Source organism: Pseudopipra pipra, chromosome W (assembly GCF_036250125.1).
Source record: "Pseudopipra pipra isolate bDixPip1 chromosome W, bDixPip1.hap1, whole genome shotgun sequence".
NCBI classification, from domain to species: Eukaryota; Metazoa; Chordata; class Aves; order Passeriformes; family Pipridae; genus Pseudopipra; species Pseudopipra pipra.
Window position 1 is genome coordinate 55659943 of NC_087580.1, and position 21221 is coordinate 55681163.

Here is a 21221-nt window from a genome sequence, read left to right on the forward strand (position 1 = left end):
TTGCCATATGTGACTTGGCCTTGCTGATCCTCATGAAGTGAGATGATCATTTTAAGGAACTTGGGGAGACATCCTAAACGTTCCAAAATCTGCCATAGTCCTTTTCTGCTCTCAGAGGTGAAAGCCTTGGTGAGATCAACAAAGGTTACAGAGAGACCTTTGTTCTGTTCCCTACACTTCTCTTGCAGTTGTCTGAGAACAAATACCATGTCTGTGGTACTCCTGTTGGCTCTGAAAGCACACTGGCTTTCAGGTAGAATTCCTTCTGCTATAGTGGGTATTAGTCTGTTCAAAAGTATTCTTGCCAGGATTTTACCAGCAATGGAGAGCAGAGTAATATCACGGTAATTTCAGCAGTCTGATTTAACTCCTTTCTTCTTATACAAAGTGATGATGACTGCATCACGAAGGTCTGACGGTAGTTCGCCTAGTTCCCAACAGGGCACCACAAACTCATGAAATTTAGCATGGAGTGCATGGCCCCCATGTTTCCAGACTTCAGGTGGAATTCCATCAACCCCAGCTGCCTTGCCAATTTTCACCTGCTGTATGGCCTTAACGGTTTCTCCCAAAGTGGGGGCAATATCCAATTCATACTTTGGTTGCTGTGTGATGTACTGAATTGCTGAGTCTTGAACTACACGGCTAGTACTGAAAAGAGTCTGAATGCTGTTTTCAAGGTCTCATAGAATCCTCTGTGATCACCCGTATCTGCGCATAATTGAGTTTTTCCAGTTAGATTGATCTACCACTTGTTCTGGATGTCACGGAGTTTCTGTTGGAGCTTGCTGCATGCAAGACGAAAGGCTGCTTTTCTTATATGACAGGATGGCAGTGCAAGGTGTGCTTGGTGAGCAGATCTCTTCTTCCTCAACAATTCCAGGGTCTCTTGATTATTTTCATCAAACCAGTCCTTGTTGTTCTTGAAGGAGAACCCTAAGGATTCTTCAGAGGACTGCAGGATGCTGTTTTTTATATGGTGCCAGATTGTTTCAGGAGAGGCATCTATAGAATCTATAGAATGGTTTTTGAGCCTAGTTTGAAGATTTGCCTGGAATCTGTCTCTCACTGTGGCTGATTATAGATTGTTAACTTGGAGTCTCCTCCTTGGGATACCGCCCCTTTTAGGTTTGAACTTAAGATTGAATTTTACAGCGCACAAGTCGATGCTCTGTTTGGCATTCTGCACTAGGCATCACGTTGGTATGGTGGACATCATGGACATCTCTCCATCGCACCAAGACATAATCAATGAGGTGCCAATGCTTAGATCTAGGATGCATCCAGGTTGTCTTCCTACAATTTTTCTGTTGCAAGATAGTATTAGTGATGGTGAACTGTTGCTCCACACAGAATTCTAGCAGAAGTCGACCATTATCATTGCAGTTTCCAACACCGTGCTTGCCTAATACTCCTTTCCAGGCTTCAAAGTTCTTTCCTACTCTGGTGTTGAAATCACCAAGGATAATGATCTTATCATCTGCAGGAACCTTTTGGGTAAGGCAGCGCAGGTCAGTGTAAAATTTATCTTTTTCGGCAGGGTCAGCTTGGAGAGTTGGGGCATATATACTAAAGAGGACAACATGTTGCTTGTTGTATAGTGGAAGGCGTAGGGAGATAATGCGGTCAGAATGACCTGTCGGCAGATTTTCAAGTTTAGGAACAATGGAGTTTTTAATCATGAAGCCAACTCCTGAAAGATGCCTTTCGGTTCTGGGTTTACCTGACCAAAAGGGTGTGTAACCGGCGCCGTGTTCTCTAAGGCTGCCTTCCTCATGGAGATGAACTTCACTGAGAGCAGCAATGTCAATGTTGAGACGTGATACTTCGTGGGCATTAGGGCAGAACGACGCTCAGGGCGTCTACTATCCACAGAATCAAGCATGGTTCTGATGTTCCAGCATGCTAGAGTCAGTTTAGGTACACCCTTGGAGGCAGGTGTATGCCTTTGTCTCTTGATCTTTGTGTGATCGCATTAGAAGAAGATGCCCGTTGGCCGTGGTTAACCAACCGGGTGAAGGCGGAGATGAGCTTTGGTTAGGCCACCTTTTCTAGGCCCCTCTCTGAGTGGAGCAAGCAGTGCTCTCCTTGAAAAAGGCTGCTTGGACATTCAGGATGCTGCCAAAGAGACTGTCATCTCCCGTCAGTGTCTGCCAACAGCAAAGTAAGATAAGCTAAACTAAGATAAACCGCCCTGCCCTTCCCTGCCCTGCTGCACCCTGTTCGCCTGAACTCCCTGGAACTGTTTAAATCTGTCGTGGGGTTCCCTGATTATGCCCACGTATTTTCAGCCTCATGCGCCAGTTCCTAACGCATCTCTCGGCATTTGCCCGAGTTTCCCTGACTCTGGGAAACCCCTGCCCTTCTCTTTCCCCAGAATTTACCGTAGTCACCACTGTTGTTGCTTCTGTCGCTGTGTCGCTGCTGTCACCACTTACCTCACCTTCTGACTTCCTCAAGTCTACCCAAAGATAAAAAAAAAATCTCATCTGTTGCTGTAGTGTTATTTTTCATCATGAGAAATACCACATGAATACAAATAAGTACAATATTTTCAATATTTTCGAAACCAGTAAATGTTCCATTGCTGCGACTACCTAAGTATTTATTTAAGAGATAATTCAAGAGTAAGATGTCAGTAAGATCTCTTTGAAAAGTTTTGAGCTGCCTCTAATATTTCTAGAAACAAAGATGCAGCCTGTATTTCCAGAGTGGTAGTCCTTGCCTTAAAACAATTAGTAGCTAACAGTTTCTGCTATACGGTATACTGAGACAATGTAAAGGATTGTCTAAAGAGGCAGTAATTAGAAGTGTGTGTGTGTGTGGATGGGGCATCATAAGAATAGGAATTGATGCCTGCTCAGCTGGTGCTAAAGAAAAAAACTCGGGAGCAGTTAATTGAGGGTGAGATAAGGAAAGGGTTTAATTGTGCCAAGGCAATAGATGTTACAAGACGCGCGCGCAACTGTGCCTGAGACGTTACATTTTATAATAATATCTGTCCAATCCCAAGTGTTTCCACCCCCGTAGCCTTTGCTCTGGTCCATCTCGGGTCCACCCCCTGAGAATTGGGTCTGGGGGCTTTTGGGACCACCTACTTCATCATTCTCATCATCTTCAGAGCACAAAGGGTACATAGTCACCTAGTTCTTGACTCTGTTCTGTTGTTCAGGCCTAGATATGGGTGTTCTCTAAACAGTATAGGCCTTGCCTTGACAAGAGACTAAACATTTCTACTTGATTCAGGGGTAGGATTGATATAGGGTGCATGGAATGGGGTAAGAGGGTTGAGGAACGTGTAAACTACTTGTGCTACAGGGTAAGGGAACGAGGGCTGCTGCTTTTAAAATCTACTTATAAAACTTAAAAAGCTTACAAAAATTAGAAAAATAAAAAACTAATAGGGGCTTAAGGTATCAGAATCTCTGGTGGAAGGAGAGATCTTCATAGGGTATAGCCAGGTCTTCAGTACTAGTGATTGAGTGTGGTATCTAATTTGAGGAGGGGAAATGGAGTAGTGGAAAGATCTTGGGAATCAGGATGAGTCAAAACAGGGCTTCCCAACATTGTGGATTTTATTGGCAGAATATAGAGTTGTTCCTGATAGTCAAGAAAGGGTAAGATAAACCCATTTCATATCCTGCTCTCTACATACAGAAGTTATAGGACTTCTCACAGAATGTACTAGGGAGAGAAAATAAGTAGTCTGTGCAGTCATCAGTAAAGGCAAACCTTTCATATGAATTGAAGCTTTGCTAGAAGTATCCATTCTCTTTTTCATCTATAGGTCAGTACATTGCTTAATGATTTTTAATATTTCTTTAAATATATGATAGAAATTTGAGCTTTAGAATAAAACTGCTCTCTTGTTTTGTGGTGTATCTTGAATAAAGTACGTGGGGACTTGTATTTCAATTAGTTTTTGAGTGTTGGTAGAAGTATTGACCTATGATGACCTAAAACAGAATGACTAATAATAATCTGTCACTGCTTTCTGAAGATCAGTATTCCTCAGTAGATGAATCTGATCAGATAAATGTTTGCTTTGTCTAACAAGAGGAGGCTGACCCTATTGGTCCAGGCAATAGACTCTTCTTTTTTTTCTTTTTTTTTTTCCACACCAGTATTCCTTTTTAAGCCAAAAATTATAGCTCAGAATTATAACTGGGACAGGTTGAAAAACTTTTCTGTTTTTCTAAGCTTTTTCTGGGCTAACAGTTATGGGGAGCTGGTTTAATTTGAGGAACAAAAAATGTCGTGATTAATTGGAGAATGCTTTTAATAAAAAATGTTGTCTTTTAAAAATTTCCCTAGATGTACTCAAAGCCTGAAATGGGTGCATGTAGAAGTAAAAATTCATATGTTAAAAAAAAATAGAAAAAAAGAGTGGAGATAAGGCAGGGAACAATAGAAAAAAGCTCTAAGAGAATTAGTGGTTTTTTAGATAGTAATGAGTGGGGGAGGTTGGAATGAGTTTACCTAAAATTTAAAAAGAGCCCCAAAAATCCAGAAGTTGAAAATTAACTGTCAGAATCAAAGTTAAGGAGGTTGTTTATGTTTTGATTTTTTAATATATATATTTTTGGTTACTTAAAAATTTGTGACTGAAATGGCTAATGCCTATACACTGATCAGTAAGCCTTCATCACTGGACCTTATTGAGAATCTTTTTGGTATTTCCTTTTTCTGTAGCTAACGTGCTTTCATTGACTATTTTCTAATAGTTGATATTCTGAACCTGCAGGTAATATTTTTTTTTTTGATGGTGTGTTTTTTGTTTCATCTTCTCTGAAATGATCCCTTCTCTATCTGCAGTGGACTGATAAAATTCCTAGGAAATGCACTGCAATTATCTGAATTACATCTTGATCTAGGAATGATGTGCTTCCTACCAATCTCAGACTTTTTGTGAACAGAGATATATGTACAAATACATATTGAAATTATGTAGGTTATATTTAGTGTGGTTTTATATAAACATGGAACAACATAACTGTTCAGTTTTTCTGAATTATTATTCTAGGATCAAGACAACCTTTAATCCAACAATCTCAACCTCCACCTTATTCATCACCTAGAGATGTTCCCCCAGACATATTGTTAGACTCTCCAGAAAGAAAGCAAAAGAAACAAAAGAAAATGAAGTTAGGCAAGGATGAAAAAGACCAGACTGAAAAAGCTGCAATGTATGATATCATTAGTTCTCCTTCCAAGGACTCCACTAAGCTTACATTAAGACTCTCTCGTGTAAGATCTTCGGATATGGACCAGCAGGATGATATGCTTTCTGGTTTGGAAAACAGCAGTGTGTCAGAGGGTGATATTCCTTTTAATGTGCAGTACCCAGGACAGACTTCTAAAACACCCGTTACGCCACAGGATGTTAACCGCCCATTAAACTCTGTTCAGTGTTTGCTACAGCATGAACAGACAGCTTTCCTTCAGGCACAACAAGTGCCTGTTTTACAACAGAACACTTCAGTTGCTGCAAAACAACCTCAAACTCCTGTGGTACAGACACAGCAACAGGTTTCGCAACAAGGAGCTATATCGTCATATGATGAAGTAGAATTGGATGCATTGGCTGAAATTGAGCGGATAGAACGTGAATCAGCTATTGAAAGGGAGCGATTTTCAAAAGAAGTGCAAGATAAAGGTAAAAGGATTGTGTGTGTATACACTATATATATATTATAAAAGTATATATATGCATATAGACCCCATATATATATATAAAGCCTTCCTGTCATTGTCACACAGTACAATTGTGTTTACTCAGTGTAGGTGGTTCTATGACATTCATCACCATTCCCCTTAAACAATGAATTATAATCTCTCATATATACATTTTTTAAATATCTAGCATTCTTTATTTGGGATCTTAATGGATGGAAAGGGAAGTTCTTATGTCTCAAAATTCTTTTTAAGCTACCCTTATTTTGAACCATGAGACTGAATGAAATGCCATTGGTATTGTTTATAGTTTCTAAAAACCCATCAGTACCATAAGTAAAAATTTGTAATAAGTTTTGATAGTTTAACTATTAATTTACTATGTTGCCTAACTTAAGAAAATACAGGAAAAATCTTTTATGCCATTTCTATTCATATCCCAATTTGAACCTTATGTGAAGGAAGTATTAGACTAAAATCATATCTACTCTTTTAAAGGCACTGTAACGATTGGGTAATATATACTACTATATTGTCTCCAATGTTTGCTCAACTGGATATTCATTATTATGTTGGCATTACAAGTTTCAGAGATCTACCATATATCTATACAGTCTCTAGCACAGAACCAGGTAAATCTCTGAATTGTTTGCTCTTCAGTAGCTTTACTGGTTGTCTTAACTGATTTCATTGATTCTATCCTCTTTGATTTTTTCTTTTCTTTTCTTTTTTTTCTTTTTCAAAATTTTTCTCTTTTTTCCATTTTTCTTTTTCTTTCTTTTTCTCATTTTTTTTGTTGTTAACTGCTTTGAAGGTCTTAGCCTTCAGAAATATCAAAAGTGGATGCAAAACCCACATGTAAATCTTGAAGATGTGTTTTTAAAGTAGATAGTGATAAGTTAACATAAGTATTTTTCAGAAGCTTCCTCTTACTGTCTTTAACTCCTTCTAAAAAAATTTCTTTTAAAGTATAATGCTAATTTGTTAGTGTAGTGGGTTGACCCTGGCTGGACACCAGGTACCCACTAAAGCCACTCTCTCACTCACCTCCGCAACCGGACAGAGGAAAGTACAACGAAGGATCCATGAGTTAAGAACTGGGAGAGGGCATTTACTGATCACCATCACTGGCAAAACAGACTCAAAATGGGGATATTAATTAAATTTATTACTAACAGGATCAGAGCAAAAGAGTGAGAAGTAAAAATAATCTTAAAAACACCTTCTCCCCACCCCTCCTTCCTTCCTTCCAAACTCTACTTCTTTCCCCCCCCAGCAGTGCAGGGAGACGGGAAATGGGGTTTATGATCAGTTGTTGTTTCTGCCACTGCTCAGAGAGAGAAGTCCTTCCCCCGCTCCTGTGGGGTTCCTCCCACGGGAGACAGTCCTTCGCAGACCTCTCCAATATGAGTCCATCCCACAGGCAACAGTTCTTCCCAAACTGCTGTCCTGTGGATCGCTCCTCCATGGGGTGCAGTCCTTCTCAAATGAGCTGTGCCAATGTGGGTCCCCCACAGGGGCCACAAATCCTACCCAGGAAAAACCTACTCCATCTTGGGCCTCCCACAGGGCCACAGCCTCCTTTGGCATGCTCCAGCATGGATTCCTCCATGGGCTGCAGGTGGGTCTCTGCACCCCGATGGTCCTCCATGGGCTGCAGGGGGACAACCTTCCTCACCATGGTCTTCACCACGGGCTGCAGGGGCCTCAGCTCTGGTGCCTGGAGCACCTGCTCCCCCTCCTTCTGCACTGACCTTGGTGTCTACCTTGTTGTTCCCATGTTCTCACTCCAGTCTTCCCTGGCTGGAATTTTTCACTGCGCAATAACTTTCTGTTCCTAAATATGTTATCAAAGAGGCGCTACTATTACTCCTGATTGGCTTGGCCTTGGCCAGTGGCAGGAAGCCCGTCCTGGAGCTGGTTGGCATTGGCTCCACCAGGCAGGGGAAGCTTCTAGCAGCCTCTAACAGAAGCCACCCCTGTAGCCCCTCTCACTACCAAAACCTAGCTGCGAAACCCACTACAGTTAGACACTCCCAATAAAAATTGGCAGAGTGTAAAACAGCACAAATTCTGGTTTTAGAAGTTCATAGGTAAAAATGGTCTATTTTGGGCATACTTGAATGGAGGCAACTGAATTTACATCTGGTTTGGGTCTTTAACTAGCAGAGAGTGAACAAGTTTTCTCCCTATTCAAAGATAATTTTTTTTCTGTTTTTAAAGATGTCTGGAGATAGAGTGAGAAAGAGTATTTGTTGAATTTGTGTGTGTGTAAATGTTCTTGTTGCAGTTATTAAAAGGATTAACTTTTTAGGTATTTCTCATTTGTTAGCTAAATCAAGTCTTGTTAGAAAACATTGTGAATATACAGAGAAAACGGGTGTTCACCTTAAAAGATATCTCTATTGCCTTTAATTTTGATTTAATGAAATGGTGGAATTGGTTACTTTGCTTACATTTCTACAAATTTTATTTATGGCAAGCTTGTGGTTTGTCTTCTACTACTTAAAAAGCTACTTTTATATCCCCGTACTTTGAGTAGATTCTCCAGCACATTTTAGCTGAGAAGCATCTCAAAAAAATGCACTGTATTTTTGATGGTGTACAGCAGTCTTCACTTAGAGTGAGGTTAAAACACTCTTTTGTTCTGGCTTTCAGGAGATATTGAGCATTAGTTGGGAAGTTTATTTACCATAATTACATAGCCATGGGCAGACTCTGATTTGTTTCTTTTGGGGAAATGAGTGATTTTTATAGAATGTGATCTCTCACCACTGTTCAATATCCATATTACCAATTAAGGATTCCAACCTTATGCTTCCCTTCTACCTGCATCCTCTGGCAAGTCTCAGTTCTTCCTGAGTTCTTGCACTTGCTGTGGATCAGGTGCAAGAGTTACTGCCTTATATTGGGCCAAATCATTATGATCATGACCAGTCTTCGTGAACGAAGATTTGGGAAAGGTCTTTACCCTTCGAGCCTGCGCAGTGGTTTTTTTTTTTTAGGTGAGACACAGTGTGCGCTGAACTGAACCCACCCTTTAATCCTAAGGTTCATCTGCTGGGGCCAAGCGAGCTTGGACAGTGGCAACGAGGTCCTCAGGATGTAGGTTTGTTTAGAGTGACCTTCTCTTAGATGGATGACCTTACAGGGCTGATGAGCTCCATCTGCCCGGGGAAGTCCCCTGACCGGGAATCAAACCCGGGCCGCGGCGGTGAGAGTGCCGCATCCTAACCACTAGACCACCAGGGGGCCCCCATTGGGCCAAATGATCACCATTTATTCACTGGTAGTAAGTTGCCCCTATGCCAGACAACAGTTCTTTTCACTTTAGCTGCTGAGGTTTCAGCTATGAATTAATAGCATTGAGTAGAGGGATTTTTAGCAGTCTTGGGACAGATTTCCTGAAAAGTTGTTACCTTGGAGAAATATGATTCTTATTTTTTGGTAACACTTTTGCTATTGCTTGTAATTTTGTACTATGTCTATAAGTTGATACACTGGGATTGTTCTAGTCATTTGGTTTGATGTGACTGCAGGAGGAAGCTTCCTCTATTGTTCCTATGAGAATATGTTAGAAAAATATCCAGTAACTCCTAAATGTCATTCATTTTTGTGAAGTTGCTTACTGTATTTATGCAAAAGCCTGACATTTGTGCATTTTAGTACATCTACTGTAACTTCAGATCACATTATATCAAGAAAAGAGCGTGCTTGTAGCACACAGTCTAATTAGAGCAGGAACATATAGTGCTAGTTGATGCTGTGCATAGCAAGTGTCCCTCTAGAGATTTTACTCTAGATGCTAGCACATGGTAAAATCTGCATGAAAGCATCTGCTTTTGAAATGCTTTTGAAAGCATTGCTGCTTTTGTAATTGAGACATGGGGATACATATTACAGTCACACTACACTTTCTGTGTGGGCATGTGTTGTCTTCCATAAATTACTTTGAGTAGAATTGTACTCACAAGTTTTCATAGAAGATTAGTGATCTCTTTTGTCATTTTTTAGAATCATAGAACCATAGAACGATAGAATATGCTGAGTTGGAAGGGACCCACAAGGATCATCGAAGTCCCAACTCCTGGCCCTGCACAGGCCAACCTAAAAATCCTACCATATGCCTGAGAGCCTTGTGCAAATGCTCCTTGAACTCTGGCAGGCTTCAGGTTGTGACCACTGCCCTGGGGAGCCTGTTCCAGCACCCAACCACCTTCTGGGGGAAGAACCTATTCCTAATATCCAAACTAAACCTCCCCTGACACTTCAGGCCATTGCCTCGGGTCCTGTTACTGGTTACGACAGAGGAGAGATCAGTGTCTGCCCCTCTGCTTCCCCTTGTGAGGAAGCTGCAGACTGATGAGCTCTGACCTCAGTCTCCTCTTCTCCAGGTTGAACAGACCAAGTGACCTCAGCCACTCCTTGTATGGCTGACATGAAATCTCTACAGTACTATACTTCATCAGAGGTTTTCAGATGCTTCTTTTTTAACAGTAAGGCTTTGGACGGATATAACATGTTCTTATTGAGGTTGGGAACCAGTAGTGTGGTGGAACTGTTTATTCCAGAGGAAAGGCAGTGATATTTTTCTGGGAGGTTCTTGCTAAAAATTATACAACTACTACACTTGCCTAAGGCAATGCTAAGGTCTTTTTTTTTTAATGCTGAGGTGCCTTTATAATGTTTGGTACAGGTGGGAAATGAAGATTGGAGTCCTTTGGAAATTATAGGACTTTCAGTAATAAATTCCGAATTCTAACAAAACTGTTAAAATATTTAGTTCCCACCAAACAAAGTCTCTCAAAGTAGGATGCAGTCTCCATTCCAGAGGTGGAACTAATACAGGGTTTTGCAGAAGTGCTGACTTCTTTGAAAAGCAGCATTGTTTTTCTGGAACCTTATAACCATGCTTTTGCTTTCTGAAAAAGGAATTCTAAGTGCAAAAATCACTAATACAAAATCTGTCAGATTTGACTTAATGTCTCTCAGATATGCATAAGGAGAGATTTTAGAATATAGACCTTTTGCCTACATACTTGAGTGCTTTTCAGAGCTCTGTTTTTATAATTCTATCCTTTTGGTCTATTTGGATCTTGGATTAAGTGGATTATATGGTCTTTTCATCATTATAGAGAACTGCAAAATTTGAAAATTTAGTTTTGTCCTTGTCTTCTGTGTGGAAGGACAGAATTCCATCTCCTCTTCCTGCTTTTTCCATAAAGGAAGTCTCTCTGTATTGATTAATTTTGCAAGTCATTTGTCTGTATTTCTTAATTAAAAGAATGATTGCAGAGTTTGGAGATCAAGGCACTCAGCACTGAAAATTACAGTCTAATCCATCTATTATGTTTAATAGCTTTGTCACGGAAAACTGGGAAATAAACTCTAACCAGTTTGTTGGGTTAGAAAGTTGACATTACTTTATTCAGTGTTGAAGGTACATGGGGATTACTCCACAAAACATGTACATCAGTTATCAAAACTTTTAACTATTTATACATTTTAACAAACACAGGAATGAGTGTTCATTGGCTACAAGTTACATAGTTCTCTTATTAATTAGTATTCTATCTTCTATTGCTTCTCATGCTAATTAGTCCACATGCTCAGTTTCTCTCTTCTTTTGGGTCAGTGGGTTTCTTGGGTTGGTGGGCTATGAGTTGGTGGCAGAATTACCTTTTACCCAGTTGGAGCTGATTTCAGCACAATTACTGAGTTGTCTTTATTAGTTTCTTTCTTTTCTTGGGAGTCCTGCCAGATGTCCTGGTTGCCCATAAATTCTGCATTCTTTGTGTCCTGTATCAGTGGTACATCCTTCTTCCCAAGCTTTGTTAACCTCCTCCTAGGTCTGAGATCATTGAAACATGTCCAACCCTAAACCTTAACAAGGCAATTCTACCAACAAGTAATTTCACAGAATCACAGAATATGCTGAGTTGGAAGGGACCCACAAGGATCATCGAGTCCAACTCCTGGCCCTGCACAGGACCATCCCCAAGAGTCACACCATGTGCCTGAGAGTATCATCCAAAATCTTCTTGAACTGTCGGGCTTGGTGGTGTGACCACTGCCCTGGGGAGCCTGTTCCAGCACTCACCCATCTTCTCGGTGAAGAATCTCTTTCTAATATCCAACCTAAACCTCCCCTGACACTTCAGGCCATTTTGTTGGGTCCTGTCACTGGTCCCCATAGAGAGGAGATCAGTGACTACCCCTCCTCTTCCCCTCATGAGGAAGTTGTAGACTGCAATGAAGTCTCCCCTCAGTCTCCTCCAGGCTGAACAGATCAAGTGCCTTCAGCCGCTCCCCATACGGCTTCCCCTCAAGGCCCTTCCCCATCTTCATTGCCCTCCTTTTGATGCTCTCTAATGGCTTAATGTCTTTCTTATATTGTGGTGCCCAAAACTGCCACAATATTCCAGGTGAGTCTGCCCCAGTGCAGAGCAGAGTAGGACAATCCCCTCCCTCAACCGGATGGCGATGCTGTGCCTGATGCCCCCCAGGACACAGTTGGCCCTCCTGGCTGCCAGGGCACTGCTGACTCGTATTCAACTTGCCATTGACCAGGACCCCCAGGTCCCTTTCCCTTCACTGCTTTTGAGCATCTCAATCCCCAGTCTGTATGAGCATCTGGGGTTGCCCCATCCCATTCATTTTCCCAACACATGAACATCACTTAGAGCTTGTTGGATGCTCTCTGTTTCACAGATTAAATCTCCCTTCTTGTTGATTAGACTTGAAATGTACAAAGATCGAACATCAAAGAACATCCTTTCCTAAGAAAATTTTTACATATTCCACATTTTGCAACAACTTCAGAACAAATGAGTCCATGGAACATGACACGCCTCAGGTTTTCAATTCCCATTGCTTCCCTCACAGTGCCCTCTATATGTTCATCAGATAGCTGTCAATCAATACTAGATCATATCTTCTCTTTTGAAAGGATGTGTAATATCACAGATGGATCCAGCTATTGTTTATCAAGACTCAGATTATTTGAGTTGATAAAAAGCAATTCAGAAGGGTTAATACAGAAAGGGATTATCTTTTTCCACAAGTTGACAAGAAGTACACCATCTTCTGCTTAGTTACATCAGGATACTGTTGAGGAATACCACTACTACAGATAGCTCTGTGTGGTGGGAAATGGCTGGAGCCCAGGGCAACAGCAGCGAACAAAGGGCACAGGGATCTACAGAGCCGTCCAGGTGACCAGCCACTCAGAGACAGCAGGAGCTGATGACTCAGCAGAAAGACCCCAGACTATCAGGCACACAGACTGTGAGGGTACCAAAGCCCAGGGATCCCTTTGCTGGGGTCCGTCCCCAGAGACACTGACTCAAGCTGTTATTATGTCTCTGCAACATGATTAAACTACTCAAAGGAACCAGGTGTCTGGGACTCTGCTGTGGGAAACCTGGGGCGGAGCTGGTGAGGTAAGCTTGTCTAACCGTGTGAGTGTGGTGTGTAGGGAGTCAAACAGGGCACCCGTTGGTTAACTGAAGTTGTCTGATGTGAAGGAACTTCAGTTCCAGCAGCAACAGTCTCTGGTGGTACAAGTGTGACTCCCAGAGTGACTCCTGAATGGTCAGACAGGAAAGTTTCCTTAACAATACCTTTCTAAAAAAAATAGAAATAATGAAGCTTCATGCACACTTTCTTCTAATCACTGTCAGTAGTCACAGTTTTGTTTATAGTCAAGTAGTTCAAAGCTAGTCAGTCACTTTCAGTCTAAACCTTTCCCAGAACATTACATTAAGTTCTTCTTGTTAACTGAGACTGAGATCTACTACTTAATTAATTTTCAGGTTCAAGGTTTCTACCTTAAGATCTTTCATGCTTTTCTAAAACTCCTAAATACTGTGAATCAAAAGTATTTAAGGTATTGATGTTAAAAGGAGCTCTGAAACTTCTAGAAAGGGGAAAAGGGCAGATAATCCTGAAAATTACTTGGAAAAACAGAAATCAACCCATCTTTTTTCAGAGACTTTCAAATTGTTTATTTTTTTATTCGGATTTGCTAAATATTAATTTGAGCTCTTCTATACGTAGCATTGTGTGTTCATTGTTATATTTTAGGTTACTTCAAATACACTTTTATATGACGCAGCTGTCAGCAGATTAAGGAGTTTTACTTGTAAAAGGTGCTGTTTTCTGGAGTTTGCCAGAAGAGTCATGAAACCATTCATCACTAATGGGATGCTAATATATATTTTTTAAATTTAAAAGGATTAGAAGCATTTTTTAAATCACAGAATCAGAGAATATGCTGAATTGGAAGGGACCCATCAGGTTCATCAAGTCCAACTCTTAACCCTGCATGGGATCATCTGCAAGAGTCACACCATGTGCCTGAGAGTATCATCCAAAATCTTCTTGAACTCTGTCGGGCTTGGTGCTGTGACCACTTCCCTGGGGAGCCTGTTCCAGTGCCCAACCATCCTCTGGGGGAAGAACCTTTTTCCTATATCAAACCTCCCCTGACACAACTTCAGGCCATTCCCTCAGGTCCTGTCACTGGTCACGAGAATATATTGGTACCTGCCTCTGCCTCCCCTCATGAGGATGTTGAAGACCACAATGAGGTCTCCCTTCAGTCTCCTCCAGGCTGAACAGATCGAATGCCCTCGGCCACTCCTCATACAGCTTCCCCTCAAGGCCCTTCACCATTTTCATTGCCCTCCTTTGGACACTCTCTTATCTTTCTTATATTGTGGTGCCCAAAACTGCCACAATATTCCAGGTGAGGCTCCCCCAGTGCACAGCAGAGCGGGACAATCAAACCTACTCATTTCTTTGGGTTTTTTTTCCCCTATATATTTTACCTCTGAGGATCCATTTTACCTACTTTGGAATCTTACTGTAGATTCTTTGAATTATGGAGAAGTGAAGCTGTAATAATTTCATTTCCAATAATTGTACCAGTTAGGGGGCGTTTGGATGCCTCTTGTGGGCCCTTCTTTTTTTAGTTCATTTCAAGCCCATAGGAGCAGACACACCCATCCCAAGAGTGTGAATCTGCTGGAGCAAAACTCAAAACTACATTTATAGGTAAGTAAACTTTTTCTCTTACCTTTTAGGTTCTTTTTCCGCTCCTTTCCCTTTCTCCCATTACCCATCTCCCCCCAAAAGAAGCGACAGAAGAACACTATTAAGAATTAATAGTTTGTTTACATCTAATTTTATGTAGCCAATGAGTGAAATGACAGATCGTATAATTATAACCAGTATATTACTATTAATTTTCAAAAATGTTATAGGGAGTTTATTTACTCAAAAATAGAGATAAGAGTGCAGTCATTTGCATAGTAATCTTACAGAAGATTACAGTTATTAATACCAGAAGATGAAATGAGACAGTGTAAAATATAAATGATTATGCCTCTGTAGTAGAACAGTGTGAGAATTAGGTACCATGTCTTTTGTGTATACAAGCTTTCATTAGGTCTGCATTTTGTAGCATTATGTAATGGATGAAACTGGCACCTGATATAGCTTTCCTAAGAAAAAGCGGATTTGCAATATTTAGTTCCAGTTCCAGATGAGATATTTTTTTTTTGTGTTTAGACATTCTTTAAAAAAAGTAAGGAGAATTGCAGTAAAGTGTTGCAATGTTTCCAACTATCTAGGAAAAATTACTTTCTTTTATATTGTTTTAAAGAATGAAATACTGAAAAGCACAGTTTTTTAAGAAGAAAAGTAGAGGTATTTTTTCAAAATAATGTTTACTTTCCTTTGGTGCTCTTGTGTAACATGAAAGCAAATTCCCACATTTATCCCAGGTTGTGCTTGACGTAGGGTAGTGTAGAAACCTGCTCTTGTAAGGAGATGTAGGAAATAACTAAAACCCAGAAGTTTATTAAGAACTGTATTTTGGTTTGTACTATGAACAAAGATTAGAAAATTAAATATAATATGTATGTAGTGTATGCACTTGACTGTACCTGGTAAATGGATGGGAGGATTTATAATATTACTTACCCAGTAATGACTTTATTTTTTTCTGGGACAGTCACTTCTCTATAAAGGATTTAAATTTTGATAAAGAAATGCCATGTATAATTAATAAAACTTATTAACAATTTAAGCCCAGCATTTCTAAAGTTCATAGTCACTAAGTTCACTCCATCATCAATCTAATATCATCCTGTATAAATATTACTGAATCTAGTTAATTGAAGATATTTTTGAATGCAAGGTTTGATTTCAGAATAAAATCAACATCTGCAAGGAAGATTAAAAGTGTTCACCAATAAATTTTAAAGTAATTTTCTTATTTCTAAAGTTTGTTGTACCTACAAATGAATTTGAAACTAATTGGATATGTTAATCTGTAAGTGATACATGAAATAAGTCTGCTGTTAGTGAGTTGCCTTTTTCTTGTGAAGTTAGGTGCTGCATTATGTATTTCAAAAGTATTCACACTTCAGGTTTTGCTCAGATTTTTTAACAATTGAGTTTACAAAACTATAATTTTCACAAAGCAATCACATGGATAAAACCCAGAATTTGTTTCAGAAATATCTATCTTATAGATAAATCGAAACCATATTGTTTATAAAAACAATTCAAGGAGGTTAAATTACAGCTTCCAGTCTCTAAACAAGTGGAGATGCTTGATTATAATTTGCTGTAGTTCAATTCTTGTTATTATCTAGTGTAATATTTCTTTTGTATTACTATTGTTAACAGGGAATAATGAGTTACCAAACATTCTTAAGCAGAAAAATTCATAAGATCATATTTCATCCTCCAGTTATTCTGATTACATTATTGTCAAATTCAAGAAAACAAACAGAACTTTACCAAAATGAAGATTCTGAATTGTGCTACACCCTAAGGCATGTCATAGTCCTTTTAGGGGGTTTGGTTTTGGTTTGGTTTGTGGTTGTTTTTTTCCTGAATGAATTTGGACATCCCTCTTGATGGACTTTCTTTTTTGCATAGTGATCAGAAGTTTGATAAAGTCTCTTGACAGATTGATAAAAATTAACAGCTATTTCTGTTCAGATTCTTGGCAATCCCTTCCTCTGAACTGCAGCAGCTGGAAGCCCTCTGGTCTCTACTTTGGAGCCTTTGTAATTATGTTCTGTTCTATAAAGTTTCCTATACCAGGTTCATGACTTTGCTTTCTTAGTTTCTTCTGTAAGACAGCAAGCAGTAAGACTAAAATTTTTGACTTATGTTTACTGAGTGTCTCCTTTAAGGGGAGGAGCTAGTATTGTGGGAATCTCTTCTAGTGGTGCGAGGGATCACTTTAGTTGTTTAATTATTTGCTTGTTGGAATATGGTTTGGGGGAAGGTCAGGTGAGAGCAAGCTCTCATGGCCAGTAAGACTGAATGTTCATGACAGAGTAGAAGGATAAGAATGGATATTTGCCCTCACTCCATTGATATGTCATCCATCAGTACCATTAAAGTAATTTTAAATCTTACTTATATTCAGATTATATTGATTGGTTTAGATTCTTGTTGTCTACACACTATTGGTTGGGGAGGGACAGGGCACTTGCACGTCTTTGAAGAGATCTGTGAAAAATAACTAGGAAAAGAAAACAGTTGTCAGTAAACAGATTTGCTATTTAGGCATATGGTTATGTGTTATTTGTTGAAAATTCCAAGTCTTGACTGTTATCTTAAATAAGATAAGCTTGCAATTGGCCTCTGACTGACTTGTCTTTGATGATCAAAAATGGAATGTTTGACAATAAGTAATAACTGCTTAGGACTGGTATATTTGATATAAATTTATTCACTGCTGATTTAAATAATGCAAATAAGTGGAGGCATATCCCAATAATCTCTGAAGAGTGTTACAGCTTTAAAATATTGCATTCTTTATTGTTATGCAAAAAGTTTGTACTTGAGTGATCAAAATGGTTCATACAGAATTCAGTGTTAGAGGATCAGTCTTTGTAGTTCTGAAGAGGAGTACATTCACATTTAACCATCTTGGATATGAAGTCTCCAAGTGAATCTCTTTCAGGGTGTAAATGGGGAAGTGGTAATTTATATGTTGTGTCTTCAAGGTAAATCAGAAATCTCTGGTTTTTAAAGTTTACCAAACAATATTAATAGAATGGAGTGTTACCATTCAGCTAAAACAAAGCTCAGTAACCATGCATGTGGTTCTTATTTAGACTTGTTACCTTTTCACAAGTATTTATGAAACACCCATTTCCATTTGCTAGGACAAGCAGTTCTAGAGGTTTTTAGGCTACCATCCTATTGTACTCATTTGTTGAAAAAGTTTAATTTGGGATTTAAGACCATCATCGGGTTTGCAAGAAAGCAGTAACATCAGAGACTTGAGCACTAGTGGTGTTCTGGCTGCTGCTTTGGAAAGATTTCAGATTAAATGGAAGAATACAGATACTTCTTTAATACAGCTCCCCTCATCCAGCTACTGTCCTTAATACTTGCTCAGTTTCCAAGTATATCCATTTTCAGGATGGATATTCTTCAAATCACGATTGACTTGCAGTTTCAGCAGAAATATATTCAGAGGTATTCGTGGTTATTCCAGTGCAATGTGTTTTTGCACAAAGGTTCTGCATTAATTTCTAAATCTGAAAGTACTCATTGTTTTGACATGCAGATATTTCCAAAGATGAAGGCCACAACTTGTCTCCAGGAATACTGTTCATAACAGGACAGGTGAGACACGACTGCTTGGAAATCCATTTCAAACTTGTGGTTCCTGTAATATTTTGTTTCTTGCACCACAGTGACCCATTTAATTTGACAGAACATCTCTACTTTTTTTTAGAATAAGATAGTTTATGATCTTGCTTTGAGTACCAAGGTATTGCCTTTTGGTGAGCATGTTGCAATGTGAAGAGAACGTTCATGCAAATTTGCCAAGCAAAACCAATGCATACATAGGAGAATAACTGGGATCAGACTTTATTCAAAACAGTCATAAAGTTTTGTTCAAGTAATTGAACAAAATGTAGATACATTTTGGATGTATCTATGTTCTTGGGAGGCAGGGAAGTGGGCAGAGTGAATAATATTTTTAAAAAGAAAATAATCTAAGAACAACAAACTTGAATACCTGATCTATAATATAGTCATAAAAGCTCTTCTGTGGCTTACTACATATTCCTTCTATTACAAAAACTTTTGGAAAAACGAAGCAAAAAGATCCTGATAAAACTTCATTGGTCTCAAGACCACATGAGCCTACCTGTTCAGAACTATGGCAAGCTTTGAACCTAGGTCTACAGGATTTGAAAGAAAAATGTTAGTCTGATATTTTGGCAAAGTCCTAGATCCTGATAATAAAAAGAAATTCTATCATCTATGGAATGAAGTGGACTAAGCTTGGATACTGATGCCTTGAAGATTATGAAGTATATTTGAATGCATATTGCCAAGTTCCTAAGTTCATCTGTTCCTTAAGACCCTATGAGGTCTTGGGACTCATGTCTTAACAAGGCAGATTTCTGCAAAGTTGCATATATTTGATTGTAAAAGAGAAGACTTGAAGACATCTGTTTTCAGAGGTTAATTACTCTTTCCTTACTTCTCTGATATTTTATTGATTATTCTCATATAGTTCAAAGTGAGTTCAAAATTTGATAAAGCCCTTGAAGCCCAGTGGTGGTTTTCACCTTTCATATGTCTGCAGCTATGATGGCAACCAAAAACGTTTTTGTCCCCATTCAGTGGAGTTTTTCCATTATGCTCAATGAGGATAGTGGTACTATGTACTCATCCTATCTTTAATGCACTAGTTCAACCTGATATTTTTGTAGAATATGCTGAGTTGGAAGGGACCCATCAGGATCATCGAGTCCAACTCTCGGCCCTGTGCAGGACACCCCAACAATCCCACTATGTGCCTGAGAGCATTGTCCAAATGTTTCTTGAACTCTGTCGGGCTTGGTGCTGTGACCACTGCCCTGGGGAGCCTGTTCCAGTGCCCAACCACCCTCTGGGGGAAGAACCTTTTTCTAATATCCAACCTAAACCTCCCCTGACACTTCAGGCCATTTTGTCAGGTCCTGTCATTGGTCACCATAGAGAGGAAATCAGTACCTGCCCCTCCTCTTCCTCTCATGAGGAAGTTGTAGACTGCAATGAGGTCTCCCCTCAGTCTCCTCTTCTACAGGCTGAACAGACCAAGTGCCTTCAGCCATTCCCCCTACAGCTTCCCCTCAAGGCCCTTCATCTTTGTTGCCCCCCTGTGGACACTCTCTAATGGCTTAATATCTTTCTTATATTGTGGTGCCCAAAACTTCACACAATATTCAAGGTGAATATCTGCAGAACAGAGCGGGACAATCCCCAGTGATGCTGTGCCTGATGCACCCCAGGACATGGTTGGCCCTCCTGGCTGCCAGGGCACTGCTGACTCATGTTCAACTTGCCATTGACCAGGACAAACTGTAATGATCAAGTCTAGTTCTGAGGACTGCCCTCCAGATGCACTGGAAATATCAAGAAATCTGTCAATAATCTTTAACTCCATCTACAATCACCTTGCCATTTAGGAAAAGAAAACTTTGGATATATCCCTTTCTTCTCAGATATGATATCAACAGGTTGTGGTTATAACTTACTAAACATCAGAACTCAGTTATCAAGAGAAACAAAAGAACTCTGTATTTAGAGGGAATGTGCCAAGTTGTGATGCGATCATCTATTTATATGTTCTCAACTTACAATTTGACATTTCTGATGATGATGAAGAGCAGCATTTTGAGCCTGTGGAAGTTCAAGAGAGAAAACTGGTCATACTTGAGTTGTTTTGCTTGTTTAATCTTGGAGGTGAGTTTTGATTGATCCAGCTACATCAGTTTAAAGCATTACATCTCCTGGCCATTTGCCTTGCTTCTATAGTAGGGGTAGCAGAAGGAAACATTTGCTTGGCTCTAAGTTGGCTTGTTCAGTCTGGGAGGTTAATGCAAACCATCTTCACTGGTGCCATAATCTGATACACCAGTGTAGTGGGCTGACCCTGGCTGGATGCCAGGTACTCACTACAGCCGCTCTCTCACTCCCCTCTGCAACTGGACAGAGGAAAAAAACAGTGAAGGATTCATGAGTTAAGAGCTGGGAGAGGTTCACTTACTGATCCCCATCACTGACAAAACAGACTCAAAGTGGGGATATTAATTAAATTTATTACTGACAGGGTCAGAGCAAAAGAGTGAGAAGTAAAATAATCTTAAAAACACCTTCCTCCCACCCCTCCTTCCTTCCATGTTCTCCCTTCTCCCCCCCAGCAGTTCAGGGAGACGGGAAATGGGGTTTACAGTCAGTTGTTTCTGCCACTGCTCAGAGAGAGGAGTCCTTCCCCTGCTCCCATGGGGTCCCTCCCATGGGAGTCAGTCCTTGATGGACGTCTCCAATATGAGTCCATCCCACAGGCAACAGTTCTTGACAAAACTGCTGTCCCGTGGGTCACTTCTCCATGGGGTGCAGTCCTTCATCAATGAGCTGTAGCAGCGTGGGTCCCCCACAGGGACCACAAGTCCTATCTGGGAAAAGCCTGCTGCAGCATGGGCTCCTTTCTCCATGGGCTGTAGGTCCCC

General features: G+C 40.0%; 1 protein-coding gene across 1 annotated transcript in view; it reads left to right on the top strand.

The window, feature by feature from the left end:
* The window catches only part of LOC135405136 (nipped-B-like protein), a 215341-nt gene that overhangs the window by 125718 nt on the left and 68402 nt on the right, over positions 1–21221 (top strand). The window contains exon 9 of the mRNA XM_064639844.1: positions 5024–5656. Within this exon, the coding sequence (XP_064495914.1) occupies positions 5024–5656 (633 nt within the window). The remainder of the gene's footprint in view (positions 1–5023; positions 5657–21221) is intronic.